The sequence below is a fragment of the Kogia breviceps genome, chromosome 7, assembly GCF_026419965.1.
Source record: "Kogia breviceps isolate mKogBre1 chromosome 7, mKogBre1 haplotype 1, whole genome shotgun sequence".
In the NCBI taxonomy this organism is placed as follows: domain Eukaryota; kingdom Metazoa; phylum Chordata; class Mammalia; order Artiodactyla; family Physeteridae; genus Kogia; species Kogia breviceps.
Window position 1 is genome coordinate 37,751,242 of NC_081316.1, and position 13,424 is coordinate 37,764,665.

The 13,424-nt window shown below is 51.6% G+C and overlaps 1 protein-coding gene across 2 annotated transcripts in view; it reads left to right on the forward strand.

The window, feature by feature from the left end:
• Positions 1 to 13,424, forward strand: part of PTPN5 (protein tyrosine phosphatase non-receptor type 5) — a 57,422-nt gene that overhangs the window by 30,896 nt on the left and 13,102 nt on the right. For both annotated transcript variants that reach the window (XM_067038108.1, XM_059068902.2), the window contains exons 4-7: positions 11,299 to 11,492; positions 12,035 to 12,142; positions 12,386 to 12,463; positions 12,955 to 13,196. In XM_067038108.1, coding sequence (XP_066894209.1) covers positions 11,299 to 11,492; positions 12,035 to 12,142; positions 12,386 to 12,463; positions 12,955 to 13,196 — 622 coding nt within the window. The remainder of the gene's footprint in view (positions 1 to 11,298; positions 11,493 to 12,034; positions 12,143 to 12,385; positions 12,464 to 12,954; positions 13,197 to 13,424) is intronic.

Here is a 13,424-nt window from a genome sequence, read left to right on the forward strand (position 1 = left end):
ACCTTATCCCCCACCTGCTAATGCTTGTTCTCACAGAGCCCCCGATCTGGTACCTGGTACTGGTTCAAATGGTCTGGGACCAGGTGCAGGAGCCCAGATGGACAAACGTAGAGAAGACAGACTTTGATATAGTATCATTACTGAGATGTCACTTGTGCCCATCAACGCTCAGCAGCTTAGGTGCTGTTGACTTTTAGTTCTTTAATTGATGGCTCTGTTTTCATTCAGGACTTTTAATGCATTTAGGGGTGTTTATGTGGCCAATGGTACTATGATTTGTCTTTGAGACTTTAGGATAGAAATTAAAGAAAGGCAACAACACCATCCAGATGTGCCGAGAACCCTAATTTAGAGAGTAGTCCATAACGATACCACTGTATTGAGAAGAAATGTACCAACCCAGGTACTCACTGATCAGCGATGGTAGAGGTTAACTATCCTCAGACACCAGGACAGATATGGAGGCATGAGCCCATCTAGCTGGGTCTTGGGGTCCTGGGGGTGCCATCAGACCTGGGTTCCAATCTCAGCTCTGCTGCTGACCAGCAGCTTGATCTCAGGTAAATAATCTGACCACTTTGAGCTCCAAATTCTTCAAAATGAGGGTGATGATAAGATCTTCACAGACATTTTGGGAGGTTTAAATAAGCTGATGTGTGTGAAATGCTTATTACACAGTGCTCCATAAATGGTAGCTAATAATGATGGTGGTGATTTTGCCAGGATGTGGAGTATAAACAACAACAACAAAAACCTGTGCATGTTCCGAGGCATCAAGGGCCCAGGCGTCAAGTCCCAGGCCAAACCTTCAGACGTGGAGTGGATAATATGGGTCTGTGGATCTTTCGTGACTCCCCACCACATGCCACCACAGACACATAGAGGAGTGTTGTTTACTTGCAAAGTCAGGTGGGAAGAGGAGCCAGACTTGCTGGAGAGGCCAATCATCCATTTTCCTGTATAGAAACAGTTCTGACATTCCTGGGAGTTGCCTGGATGTATGATGAAACTACAAAGAGAGTCTTTGCAACTGGAAAAAAAGAGGCCATCTGGTTCAGTCCCGTGCCTCCACCCAGGTTGATGCTCAAGCTCTTTAAGACAAATGGGCATCATTGTATAAGATATGCAGTGACAGATGCTGTCACCGTTCTCCTTGACTTGGCCCAGGGACTAAATACCCCAACTCCCAAGAACTTCTTTATACCTAACAACAAACAAACAAAAACAACAACCTCTTTCCTTCCATTTAAGCTCATTTCTTCTTTTCAAGTCTCAGGATGTGCTTTGTTTATCTATTGCTGCCTAACTGTCTCAAAACTTACTGACTTAAAACAACCACCATTTTATTTGTTTATGATTCAGAGGGTCATGAGGGGCTCAGCTGGGGGGTTCTTCTGTTCCCTATGGCTTCAACTGAGGGCATTCACGCTGTATTCACCTGGTGCTGGGCTGGAATAGAAGGTCCAAGAAAGCTTTTCTTACATGTCTGGCACCTTGGTGTGAATACCAGGAAAGGAGGATCGCTAGGGCACCTTAGAGGCTGTCTACCGTACTGCTTAAGAGTTGAATCCTTGAAATTCGAAAAGGCATAGTCTCAGGATATGCCTGTACAGTTGTCCCTCCGTATCTGCAGGGGATTAATTGCAGGATTCCCCACGGATACTAAAATCCACTGGTGCTCAATTCCCTTATATGAAATGGCATAGTACAGTTGGCCCTCCCTATCCACAGCTGTGGAACCCGCAGATACAGAGAGCCAACTGTATACAGAATGGTGGGGAAAAAAATCCACCCACAGAAAGAGAAAAAAGTACCAGATAGGCCACCTGGGACTTCCCTGGCGATCTGGTGGTTAAGACTCTGCACTTCCACTGCAGGGGTGTGGGTTCGATCCCTGGTCAGGGAACTAAGATCCTGCATGCTGTGCGGCGTGGTCAAAAAAAAAAAAAAAAAAAAAGAAAGAAAGAAAGAAAAGAAAAGATTGGCCACCGGAAAATAATTATTAATCCTCGCCAGGCAAGAGTGGTAGCTGGGGATCATGGATGGGGGCCCCCTGGGGTGAGTCACCTCCCTCCAGGTTGGGTTGCTCAGCCTGGCAGGCACCGAGCTGGGGACTGACCCAACCCCAGGGATCTTAATGGGGGCTGGTTAATCCTTTGGGGGCATCGGTGGAGACAGTCACCAAGGCATGGAATCCCTCCCCCCACCCCATAGAAAGCCAACGAAATGACTCACGTCATGTCATGTTGGTGAACCAGTTCAGAGAAGGGGAGACTCAGGGGTCCTTGACAGGCAGCTCTGTTTCACTAAGTCCATGAGTCTTTCAGTGGGTGTCCATTCCCAGGGCAGGAGGAGCAAGTTCTCACTCTGTAATTCTCCCAGTTGCAGGACACAGACGGGATGAAGGGCCCTCTGCTTTCATTCATTCTTTCCCCATTGGACCTTGGACCCCCTTCCAACTCAACTGGTTTTGTTTTTACCTGGGGGTGGAGGGGGTAGTGACTGGTGGTAGGTTCAGAGCTGTCAGTCATACTCCTGTGTGGCCCTGCTTTCTTCACGGGTCCCTGCAATGCCCCTCTCTGGTTTCATTCACTGATTTTTTTCTCTTTTGTCTCCCACCGCCAGGTCCCTTCTCCCCACAGTTCGTGTGTTCTAACGTGTTTAAGGCGTATTTTGTGCATTTCTATGTGCTCTTGCAGATGAGTGGCAATATGTCGTGTATATATTTTTTTTTAAAATTTGTGTCTGTTGTGTTGTGTTCAGTCTCATTCTTTTCGCTCAGCCATGTTTCTGAGTTCCTTCCGTGGTGCCATATGTCCTCTGATCCTTTGCTTCTAAGGGCTGCAGAGTATTCCCCAGTGTGTCCCTGGACATGGCCTACCAGCTTCCCCAAGTGATGGGAATGTAGGTGTCCCACTCCTCCCACCCCACCGCAGATAGCACAGGAGGGAGCTTCGGCTTACGGCTTATGTGTTTCCTAGGACTAGGTAAGAATTTTTTGGAGCAGAGCATGCATTTCCAGAGTTTTCTACTTCCCAGATTGGTTCCAACAGAGGATCTGGAACACAGAGAACCAGGAGGAAATGGTGTGGGTGGTAGCTGGGGAGATACGCAGGGGACAGAGCATGCTGGGCCTTTATTGATGTGGCCATGGCAGGGATTTTGGTCTTTATTCTAAGAACAAGGGGAAGCCATTGAACGAAACTAAAGCAGGGACTCAGATTTGTTTGTTTTTTTTTTTTTTAAGGCAACTGTGGATCTTTAGCACTAGAAGGGCCCTTCAAGACCCCTAGGCACACTCTTTGAATTTACAGAAGGCCTCTGAGGCCCATAAAGGCAGTGAGATGCCCAGGGTCACACAGCCCACTCCTCACAGAGCTAGAACTGCTACCCAGGCCTCTTGACACTGCCAGTGCTGTGAGCCTCCCCAGTTACTGAGGGCAACAGCCCCTGTAGGGTTGGAATTTGTCAGCACATCTGTCCCTGGGGGGTCTTGGTTGGCTCTTGCTCACCTCCTATCCCCTGGACTTTCCTAGACCTCTGAGAGCATTTACCAGGACCCACCAAGGAACCCCAAACCAGGACCCAGCCTTCTGCTGTCAGGGAGGCAGGCCTCAAACCTTCAGATACCCATAGGCAGCCCCTGTGAAACATCCCATGCTGGCTTAATGAATGAAAACTGAACCAGAGGGTTAAAGACATGCGTGCCAATCCTGATTCTGCCTCTTACTCTCTGGACCTCAGTTACCTCATCTGTAAAATGGGAGGGTGGAGCAAGAGGCTCTCCCAATTCTGTCCCTCCCTCCCCACATGTTTGGGCTTAAGTCTCAGGCACTAGGGACCTCTGGTACCCACTGCCCAGGGCCTCTCCGTTGGTTGTTTTAGTTCTTACCGTGGGCTGGAGGGTGGGGGTAGCTGCACCCTCAGAGTTTCATTGACCCTTTTCACCCTTGTACTTCTGGGCCTCCGCTCCAGAGAGGCACAAAGAACTGAGCCTTTGTTTGCAGCAACAAAGCTGTTTGCAATTTCAGATAGAACCATTTTATTATATCCCATCCAAAGAGTACTTGAGTTGCCTTTTGTTTTGAAAGCTTGTTAGCATTTCAGATTTAATTAACTGACAGCAAAGCTGCCCCACTTCCGCCACCCCCAGCCCATGCCCACTCCATCCACTTACCCCAGGTGCCAGTCAGCAGCCTCAAATCCCCCGCCCACGTGGGGGCAGGGGGCACCCACTGTCCTCCTGAGGGGCTCATCTGGCAGATGAAAGGGAGGCCCTGTTGCCTGTCCCTCATGCTCTCCTCCCCTCCCCTCTCCCCCCTCCTCTCTAAATTCTGCTGCTGTTTACTGAGCGTTCACCGTGTGCCAGGCACCAGGCTAAGCACTGGGCATTTTTTACCTTATGGCATCCTCAGACCCCAGCCAGTGAGGCTTAGTGGATCTCTTGTCCAGAGGAGAGATTGAGTCACTTCCCCAAGGTCACACAGGTAGTAAATGGCACAGGTGGGCTTCAAAGCTAAGTCTGGGTGACTCCAGAGCTTTGGCTAGGAGCCCCCCCAAGGAGCTTCCTCGCCAGAAACAAGGCACTTCTAGGGAAAGCAAGAGCTGCAGTGCTGGCTGGATGGGGCCAGGTCCCAGAGATAGTTCTTGTTACAGATGTACCTCCTTTTATTGCGCTTCGCTTGATTGTGCTTCAGATACTGCGGTTTTCACAAACTGAAGGTTTGTGGCAACCCTGTGTTGAGCAAGTCTGTCGGCACCATTTTTCCAATAGTGTTTTTTTTTAATCAGGTGTGTACATTGTTCTTTTAGACATAATGCTACTGCATACTTAATAGACTACAGTAGAGTACAGACGTAACTTTTGTATGGACTGGGAAAGCGAAAAATGTGTGTGACTCGCTTTATTGCGGTATTTGCTTTATTGCGGCGGCCTGGAACCAAACCAATAGTATCTCTGAGGTACTTGGAAATCTGCCTCCCAAGAGCATCCACACACTGGTCCCATTCTCAGCTCTTGACGTGCCCCCTTCCCTAGCACAGCCCTCTCAGGTGTCTGCAGACAGGCCCCCCGCCGCCTGCACTCCCCTCCACCCCCACAGTGAGGTAAGAGCAGTAATCCTATAAACAAGTGTCCGTGTCTAAGGGTGGGGTTTTAGATACAGTGATGGGCTGTGGAGCCCAGCACCATCTCCCACAGAGATGAGCCTGTACTTGTGAACACATGGAGGGTCAGGAGTGTTGGAGATTTCTTCAAGGTGCTGTGGTGTAGAGAGCGGATCACCTGAGCTAGTCTCATCTGGTGGGTTGGTTAACGGTATGGGCTGTGGCCGCAGGCTGCCTGGGTTCTAGTCTTAGCTTCTGCCTATTGTTAGCTGACTTGGCCAAGTGACTTAACGCCCGTGTGCCTCAGTTTCCTCATCTGTAAAATGGGAGTAAGAGCAGTACCTTCTAGCATTGTTGTGAGGATTAAATGGGTTAATATACGTGAAGTACTTAGAGCAGCGCCAGCATGTGGTGAGCGCTCAGTAAGTGTTAGCCCTCAGTGGTCCTGGCTCTGCGTTTGGCTGACTTGTTGACCTACAGCAAGCCACTTTCCCTCTCGGCCTCAGTTTCCCCATCTGAGAAACTAGCAGACTAGACCAGATGCCCCTCAAGGCTGATCTGGCTCTGCTCATCAGTGGTTCTAGAAGCCCGGGCAGTGTGCTGTTCTGTTGGTCAGTGCCCGCATGACTATGTGGGCATGGTGGGGAGGTCCCTCCTGGCCACGTTTGGGAAGAGAAGAAAAGCTGAATGGGACAAGAGCTCCCTCCTCATGTAAACAGAAACAGGCCAAGCCAGCCTTCGGCTCCAGTTCCGCGGCTGACAGCCGGCAGCCGGCAGCTCCAAGGATGAGTCACCAACAGGAGCAGCCATGTTCTCGAGCTCGGGCGGGGCCAGCCCCGGGGCACACCATGGCTGCAGAGTTTAATGGTGGGATTTGGGTGCCAGGTGACGGGAGAGGGCTCATGGTGTTTCCACATGCCCAGGGTAAACTCTCAAGGCCATTTGCCTGCGTGCCTTACCCAGGGCCCTGAGAGCTTTGGCCCAGGATGCAGAGCTCCTGCTTTCCAGTGTTCCTTGCTTTCATAAGATACGGCCTTTGAGGAGCCAGCATCTGGCACAAAAGCTGCACCGCCACCCCCATGCAGCTGGTTAGGGTTCAAGGATCCCCAGACACAGGGACTCCCTCCCAGGTTCTCATCATCTCCCTGCCTTTGCTGCAGTGACCTCTCCTGAGAAGCAGTTTGGCAAAGCGGAAAGATCACTTAGCGTCAGGAAGGCCTGGGTTTGCATCTCGGGTCTGCACGTACTTGGGCAAGCCACTTAGCCTCGCTCAGCCCGATTTCCATGCCTAGAAAATCCCTTTCACCCCATGCAGGAAGCAGGCCCGAGAGGAACCCAGTGTTCTGTCACTGTCAGCAAGCTGCCTCTGAGTCAGGGCTTCGTGCATGGCAAAGCAGCTACCTTGCTGTGAACTATTGAAAAGCCAGTCCTTGACACAAGCAGCCGCCTCTCACCGGCAAAACGGGGCTGATGATGTCAATGTCTACCTCACAGAGAAGCAAAAGGAACTGCGTGCGCACAAGCGCTTTGGGAGCTGCATAGAGCCTACCCAAGAGATCTGGCATTCTCATTCCGGAGCAAGACAGTGAGTGGAAGGGTGGACAGGGCGAGGAGAAGGGCTGGCGTTGATCTCTAGGAGCAGGACCTGGAGGCCAAAGGACAAAGGAGCCCAGGACCTCTGTGGTCCATGAGGGCGGGCACTGTGGTGTTCACTGCTGTATCCACAGAGCCTAGCCTGGTGCTTGGCAAAGTACTGATATATAATTGGTGCTCAGTAAATATGTGTCGGACTCACACACGAATGAGCAGAGACTAAAATCAGCCCAGTTCTCTACCTCCCCACTTCTACCACCTGATCACAGACCTCTGCTTCCCACCCCTGAGATCAGGGGTTCCTAACCTGAGGTCCGTGGATCCCCTCCAGAATTACATGCAGAATATAATGTGTGTGAGAAGATGTACCTTCCTGAGTTAAAGAAATGTTAGATTTCTGCCCAGAAAAGCTTTTAAATAAACCCTGCTCTGAAGGTAGGCATCTACCAGGCACTCAGTTGGATTCATCCAGCCTCCAGGGCTGCCAGGTACCCTGTGGGTTTAAAAACAAAAAACAGCTTCCACCCTTGTCTCTGAGAGGTACATACAGGGCCCCGCCAGCCTGCAGTTTTTCTTCTGCCCCCTTAAAGGTGCCAGGCTGTTAACCTGCCATCTTTCATATGCAAAAGTGATGTCAGGGGGCCTGTCTTCTGAGTGGCTGCTCTCCGGCTGGGTGGGTCTCACAGACACTTGCACTCACTCTCAATCTCTCCCAGTCCCCCCACATGCCATTTAGGTGTGACAGGTGAAAGTCGGGGTCCTGAACCTGGGAATATTAAGCAGGCCTCATAATATCTGAACTCAGAACAGTGCCCTCTTTTAAAAAATATTTTTCCTCACTACAAATAATATATGTATATGTATATATATATTATTTTTCTCTATACGTATGTGCCTATTTACTTATTGGAGGAAATTTAAAATATATAAACAGGGACTTCTCTGGTGGTGCAGTGGTTAAGAATCTGCCTGCCAATGCAGGGGACATAGGTTTGATCCCTGGTCCGGGAAGATCCCACATGCCGTGGAGCAACTAAGCCCGTGCGCCACAACTACTGAGCCTGTACTCTAGAGCCTGCGAGCCACAACTACTGAAGCCCGCGTGCCTAGAGCCCGTGCTCCTCAACAAGAGAAGCCACCGCAATGAGAAGCCCCTGCACGGCAACAAAGAGTAGCCCCACTCGCCGCAACTAGAAAAAGCCTGTGCACAGCAATGAAGACCCAACACAGCCAAAAATAAAAATAAAGAATATGTAAACAATGAAAAAAATCACTCTACTCTCACCCTCCTCCAAAGAACTATTGTTACTACTACTTGTCTTCTGTTCTTCCCATTTACCATGTATGATGTTCATTAAACACTTCCTGTGTGCCCGGCGTCCAGTGTGCTGCACGCTCTCCAAGCATCGCTTGAGTTAGCCTCTCATCTTTCATCGGGGATTCTCCGCCTTTTTATATACTTTCTTAATTTTTAAGGCCAAGGAGAGCAGACTGTTTTGTAACCTTGCCTTTCTCACTCCACACCATCGAAATTTCTTTCCCCATTATTAAATATTTATCTACAGAGTCATTACTAACGGCAGCATGATGACGTTTTATTGCAGGAAGGTTCCAGGCTTCTCAGACTGGGGTGCATGTACCCCTGAGGGCAAAGCCACAGGATAAATGTAGAACATTTTCCTGAAGCATAAATTTGATTCCAAGTTTTGGGAGGGAAAAAAAACACATTATTTTAAGATCAAAACAAGCACAGATATGCCATAGAATAGAATAAAGAGCACCCATGAATTTTAAAACAAAGCAGCAAAGTCCGGGATCATGTGACTTGCTGTTTTTCCCCAAAGACCCATGTCCCCTCTGCTCTAAGGATGGGAGAAACATCTAAGAAGCACTGTGTTCTCCCTCTTCTTACAGATAAGGAAACTGAGACCCAGGGGCGAGAAAGGATTGCCCAAAGTCCACAGTGTGTGTTACGAGCCAAGCCAGGTGGCCCCTGAGCTGTACCCCTCCTACCTGTCCGTATTTGCCGTCACACATCGACTGCTTTTTCTGAAGGTGTGGGTGGAGAACTTGCCACTTGGGTAATCAACCCTCTGCTTATCAATAGTGGAAACTCTTGGCTTCCTACGTGATCCATCTCTTAGCAGCGGCTGGATCTGAGATATCTGCTCTTGTGGTTAGTAACTATAGCCTCCCTGGGAAAAGGTAGAGGCCCTTAGGCTCCACCAGCACTTAGATTTTTTACATAATGCACTGTATGGTAAACACTCATCCACTGGTCTGTTTTACCCAGCTGACTTGAGCCTTTTGAAGGCAGGAGTTACATGTTGTCATTATTATGATAATCTGATGTGTCTTGAGCAACTACTAGATGCCAGGTGCCAAGTTGGATGTTTCATCTATAGGATCTACCGTCTTCATCACAGCTTTTCAAAGAATGTATTATTATCCTTGTTTGTCACTTACCCACCATCATTCACTCATTTAGGAAATATTGATTGTAGACTTAGGTGCCAGGACTAGCCCTACATGTTGTGGACAACCAGGGTGAGCAAAACCAATACTGCTCCTGCCCTCATGGAACTTACAGAGACTGGGGGAGATGATATTCAACAAAACATTTTGACAAACGAGTGAGTGTACTGTAGCTCGGAGCCTGTCCAAGTGCCTCAGTTCAAACCCACCTCAACCACTTATTAGCCTCTCTGCACCTCATCTTTCTCTTCTGTACAATGAGGATAATAGTAGTGCCAACTTCACAGGGTACCATGAAGAGTGAATAGATTAACATGTGCGAAGCACTCAAAGCAGGGCTGTGTGCTCACAAGGTGTATTGTTGCTGCTGGCCGTATGAAAGAGAGATGTGGGTTGCTGGGTGTACGTGGTAGGGGAGCGCCTACTTTAGGAGACAGATGATTGAGTTCTACAAGATGAATAGGAGTCAACTTGGCAGGGTGTTTTGGGGACAGTTGAGGGGAGCAGGATGTTGGGGGGATGTTCCTGGCAGAGGGGACAGGATATGCAAAACATGGGATGTGGGCTCACCCGAGGAACTGCCAAAGAGTGTGGCTGGACCACAGCAGGTAGGGAGCTATACAGGGTCAGGTCTGGGAAGGAGGAGCCTGGGAGAGAAGTACAGGTATCCCCAGGATCACCGCATTGTTGATCCAGGCCACGCGAGATGCTCAGCAAATACTTGTCACGCAACCAAGCGAGCATGCAGACAACTATGTTGGCCTCACACGGTCTCGGCTGCGGGTGTTCCGTTGTCTCCCAATCAGAAAAAGAGTCCATTGTCCCATATACACAGTGATATGTGGACCGTCCCATCCCCACCATCAAGCCATATACATCCGTCTTGCTGGTCCCTCTCTTCTTGGCAATAGATTGGACGGTGTGGGTTTAGATGGGGAGCTCCAAGCTCTGGGGCTCACAGCGGTGGTGCTGCTGGAATCCCCACACTCCACCGCAGCATCAGATCCAAGCCAGTGCTGTTCAGACTTGTTTAGTAGTGGAAACCTGTGTTGAAATCATCTTAGAGGAAACCCAGTATATGGAACGGTATTGAACAGCTTCCACGGCTGAGGCCCAGGCATAGAGAACCCAGAGCACTTGGTCATGGCTGGTGCACCTGAGAAAACACCAGGACTCCTTAAAGCACAGTTAGAAAACCGGGGGACTTCCCTGGCGGTCCAGCAGTTAAGACTTCGCCTTCCAATGCAAGGGCCGCAGGTTCGATCCCTAGTCAGGAAGCAAGATGCCACATGCCTTGCACCAAAAAACCCAAAATGTAAAGCAGAAGCAATATTGTAAAAAATTCAATAAAGATTTTTTAAATGGTCCACATCAAATAACAACAATTTTAAAAAAGAAAACCAATGGAGGACCCCCAACCCCCATTTTTGAGGTATGGAAATTGAGGTCCAGAAAGGAGGGGGTGACTTTCCCAAGGTCACACAACCAGGGATAGACCCAGAATTGGGTCTTAGACGTTTGACATCAATTCTGCTGCACCAGGATTTTCCTCCACACCATCCTGACCACCCCCATCCCCCCTCAGTGTGGGGTCTTGAGGTGTGGAAGGGGCACGGGGCTGCGACCTTGTCAAGTGCCCAGCGTCCCCCCCCACCCCCGGCACACACAGCGAGTCAGGGCGCAACACACCGAGTCAGGCGCAGAGCAAGAGAGACGAAAACCCAGAGGGCAGGCGTGGGTGGCCTGTTCAGGGTCACGTCCTGGTCATGCCATACCTTTTTTTCCCTCTCTCTTTTAATTGAGTTTGAGGTGGTGGTTTTTCGTTTCCTTAAGGAATGGGAAAAGAATGAAGCTGCGTAAACACCACGATGTTAACTCCCTGAAAAACCTCCTGCCATTTTAACTCTGTTACTGGAGAAATCAAAGAGAAATAATTTGTCCACCCACACTTAGCTCTTTCTGACGAAGGTAGGTGAGTATTGCTTTGCTAATCGAGGGTGACTGCTGGAAGCGGAGCCAGGCTGACTGATCCCGGATTGAGAGGAAGCCACGGCAGCCCCAGAAGGAGCGGTCCGCCGGGGTCGGCAGGGCCCGGATCACCGGCCGTGTGTCCGCCTTCCGCAGGTGTCCCCCAGCCAGTAGGGATGCAGGCGCTGGACCAGGCCGAGGGGCCCACGGCCTTGCAGAGAGAGATACCACTGCCCCCGCCTCCTTCACCGCCCTCAGAGACAGCTCAGAAGCCACCACCTCGAGGCGCCAGGAGCCCCTCCCTCGCTGTCAGGAGCAGCCTGTGCCTGCTGGCTGCCTCCCAGTTCCTGGTAAGGACATCACAGGCCTTGCGGGGCCTGGAGCGAGGGCGGGTTGAGGGACGGCCTCCACTTCCTCCCCGAGATGGCCACCTGGGGACACAGGAGGATGAGGGGCCTCCATGGCGTCCCTTGTGACTCCAGCCCTCGGGCTGGTGTGAAGAGAAGGCTGGAGTTCTGAGCCACAGCCTTGATGGATAAGCCCCTCACGCCCTGACCTCAGAAGCAGGAACACAGGCCCACTCCCCAACCCCTGGCCCCACAGGGGTCCTTCTGAGGCCTTCCTGTCCCTGGAGGCATCTCTGGGAGACTCTCCTTGTTATGTGTGTACCCGGTGGGGTGGGAGGGTCCCCTCTGAGAAGGGCTTTCTCTTGGCTCCCTTGAGTCAGCTTTTCTCCAGGGAGAAGTCCCGGGCCCTCGCCCCAGCTGTGCAGTCTGGACCTTGCGGGGCCAGGTTGAGGCTGAAGGGGAGCTCTCGAGGGTGGGGAGACGGGGGTATGTGGGAGCAAGGAGCCCAGGCTCTGGACTCAGTGTGCTGCCCCCCACCGCCCCAGCTCGCCTGCGGGATGCTCTGGCTCAGCGGCTACGGCCCCATCTGGTCGCAAAATGCCACAGACCTCATCTCCTCCGTGATCACACTCCTGGAGCAGCTGGGACCCTCGGTGAGTAAGCTCCAGGGAGCCCCAGGGTAGGAGGGAATGCTTGGGGGCCTCCGGTCCCACCAACCCCTGCCTGGGGCTTCTTTGAGTTCAGGAGATATTTACTGGCCCCTGAAGTGCTTCTCCCTGTCCCCAACCCAGACTGGGTCCAAAGTTTTCAGAGCCTTGATTTTATCCCTGTTGAAACATGAGAACTCTGCCCACCCCTCCACCATCACCCTGACCTGTTTGTCTGATGTTCCCCAGGCCTGGCTGGCTGTTGGGACCTGGGACGTCCCTAATCTGCTGCTGGTCTCTCTGTCCGTGGTCCTCATCACCACCTTGGTAAGGCTCCTCCTGAACCAGCCTCCGTGCTCCCCTCCCATGACCCTGAGGCCCAATCCCCACCTTCTCCCATTTGACCTACAGACTAGACCTTCTGGGTAGGGCTGAGGATGGGGTACCCGTCTCCTTCCACCAATGCACCCAGCCTCGGGGGAGAGGTGCCGTCTTTCTCAAAATTGGTTTGCAGCGTTCTTGGCTGGGGAAAGGGGCTGAGGCAGGGAGAAGACTGGAGAAGGAACCCTACCCCCACCCCAAGAAGAAGGCTTCAATCCACAAGAACCTGAGGGTTGGAGATGGAGGGGGCCGGGAGGACATGATGGGGGTGGAGCCTCCCATCTAGGTGAGGGGTGGTGCGATGCAGACAGCTCCCAGGAGAGTAGGGCTGCTCCAGACACATGGAGGGGCCGGGGGCTCAACTCCATGAGCACCCCCTCACCCAGGGGGGCTGCTGGAATGGTCCTCGGTCCATGATGCCATATGCCCCCAACTAGGTGTGGCACCTCCTGAGGAATCCCCCAGAGCCACCCACCCCGCTGCCCCCCGAGGACAGGCGCCAGTCGGTGAGCCGTCAGCCCTCTTTCACCTACTCTGAGTGGATGGAGGAGAAGGTCGAGGATGACTTCCTGGACCTGGACCCTGTCCCTGAGACACCTGTGTTTGACTGCGTGATGGACATCAAGCTTGAGGCCGACCCTGCCTCACTGACTGTCAAGGCCATGGGTCTGCAGGAGAGGTGGGTGCAGTGGAGAGGTGGGCTTTGTGGGCCCTGGAGCTCTCAGCTCCCGATCCGAGGGGCCGATGCCTGACTCTGACTCCCAGTACCCAGGGAGGAGCTGAGCTCGTAAGCCCACCAGTGGAGACACATCCTCTTCAGGTCTGACTCACATAGATCAGGATGCACCAAGGTGAATGCTAAGAAATGCTGTTACTACACACAAACACGTGGGCATACACAAGTGTC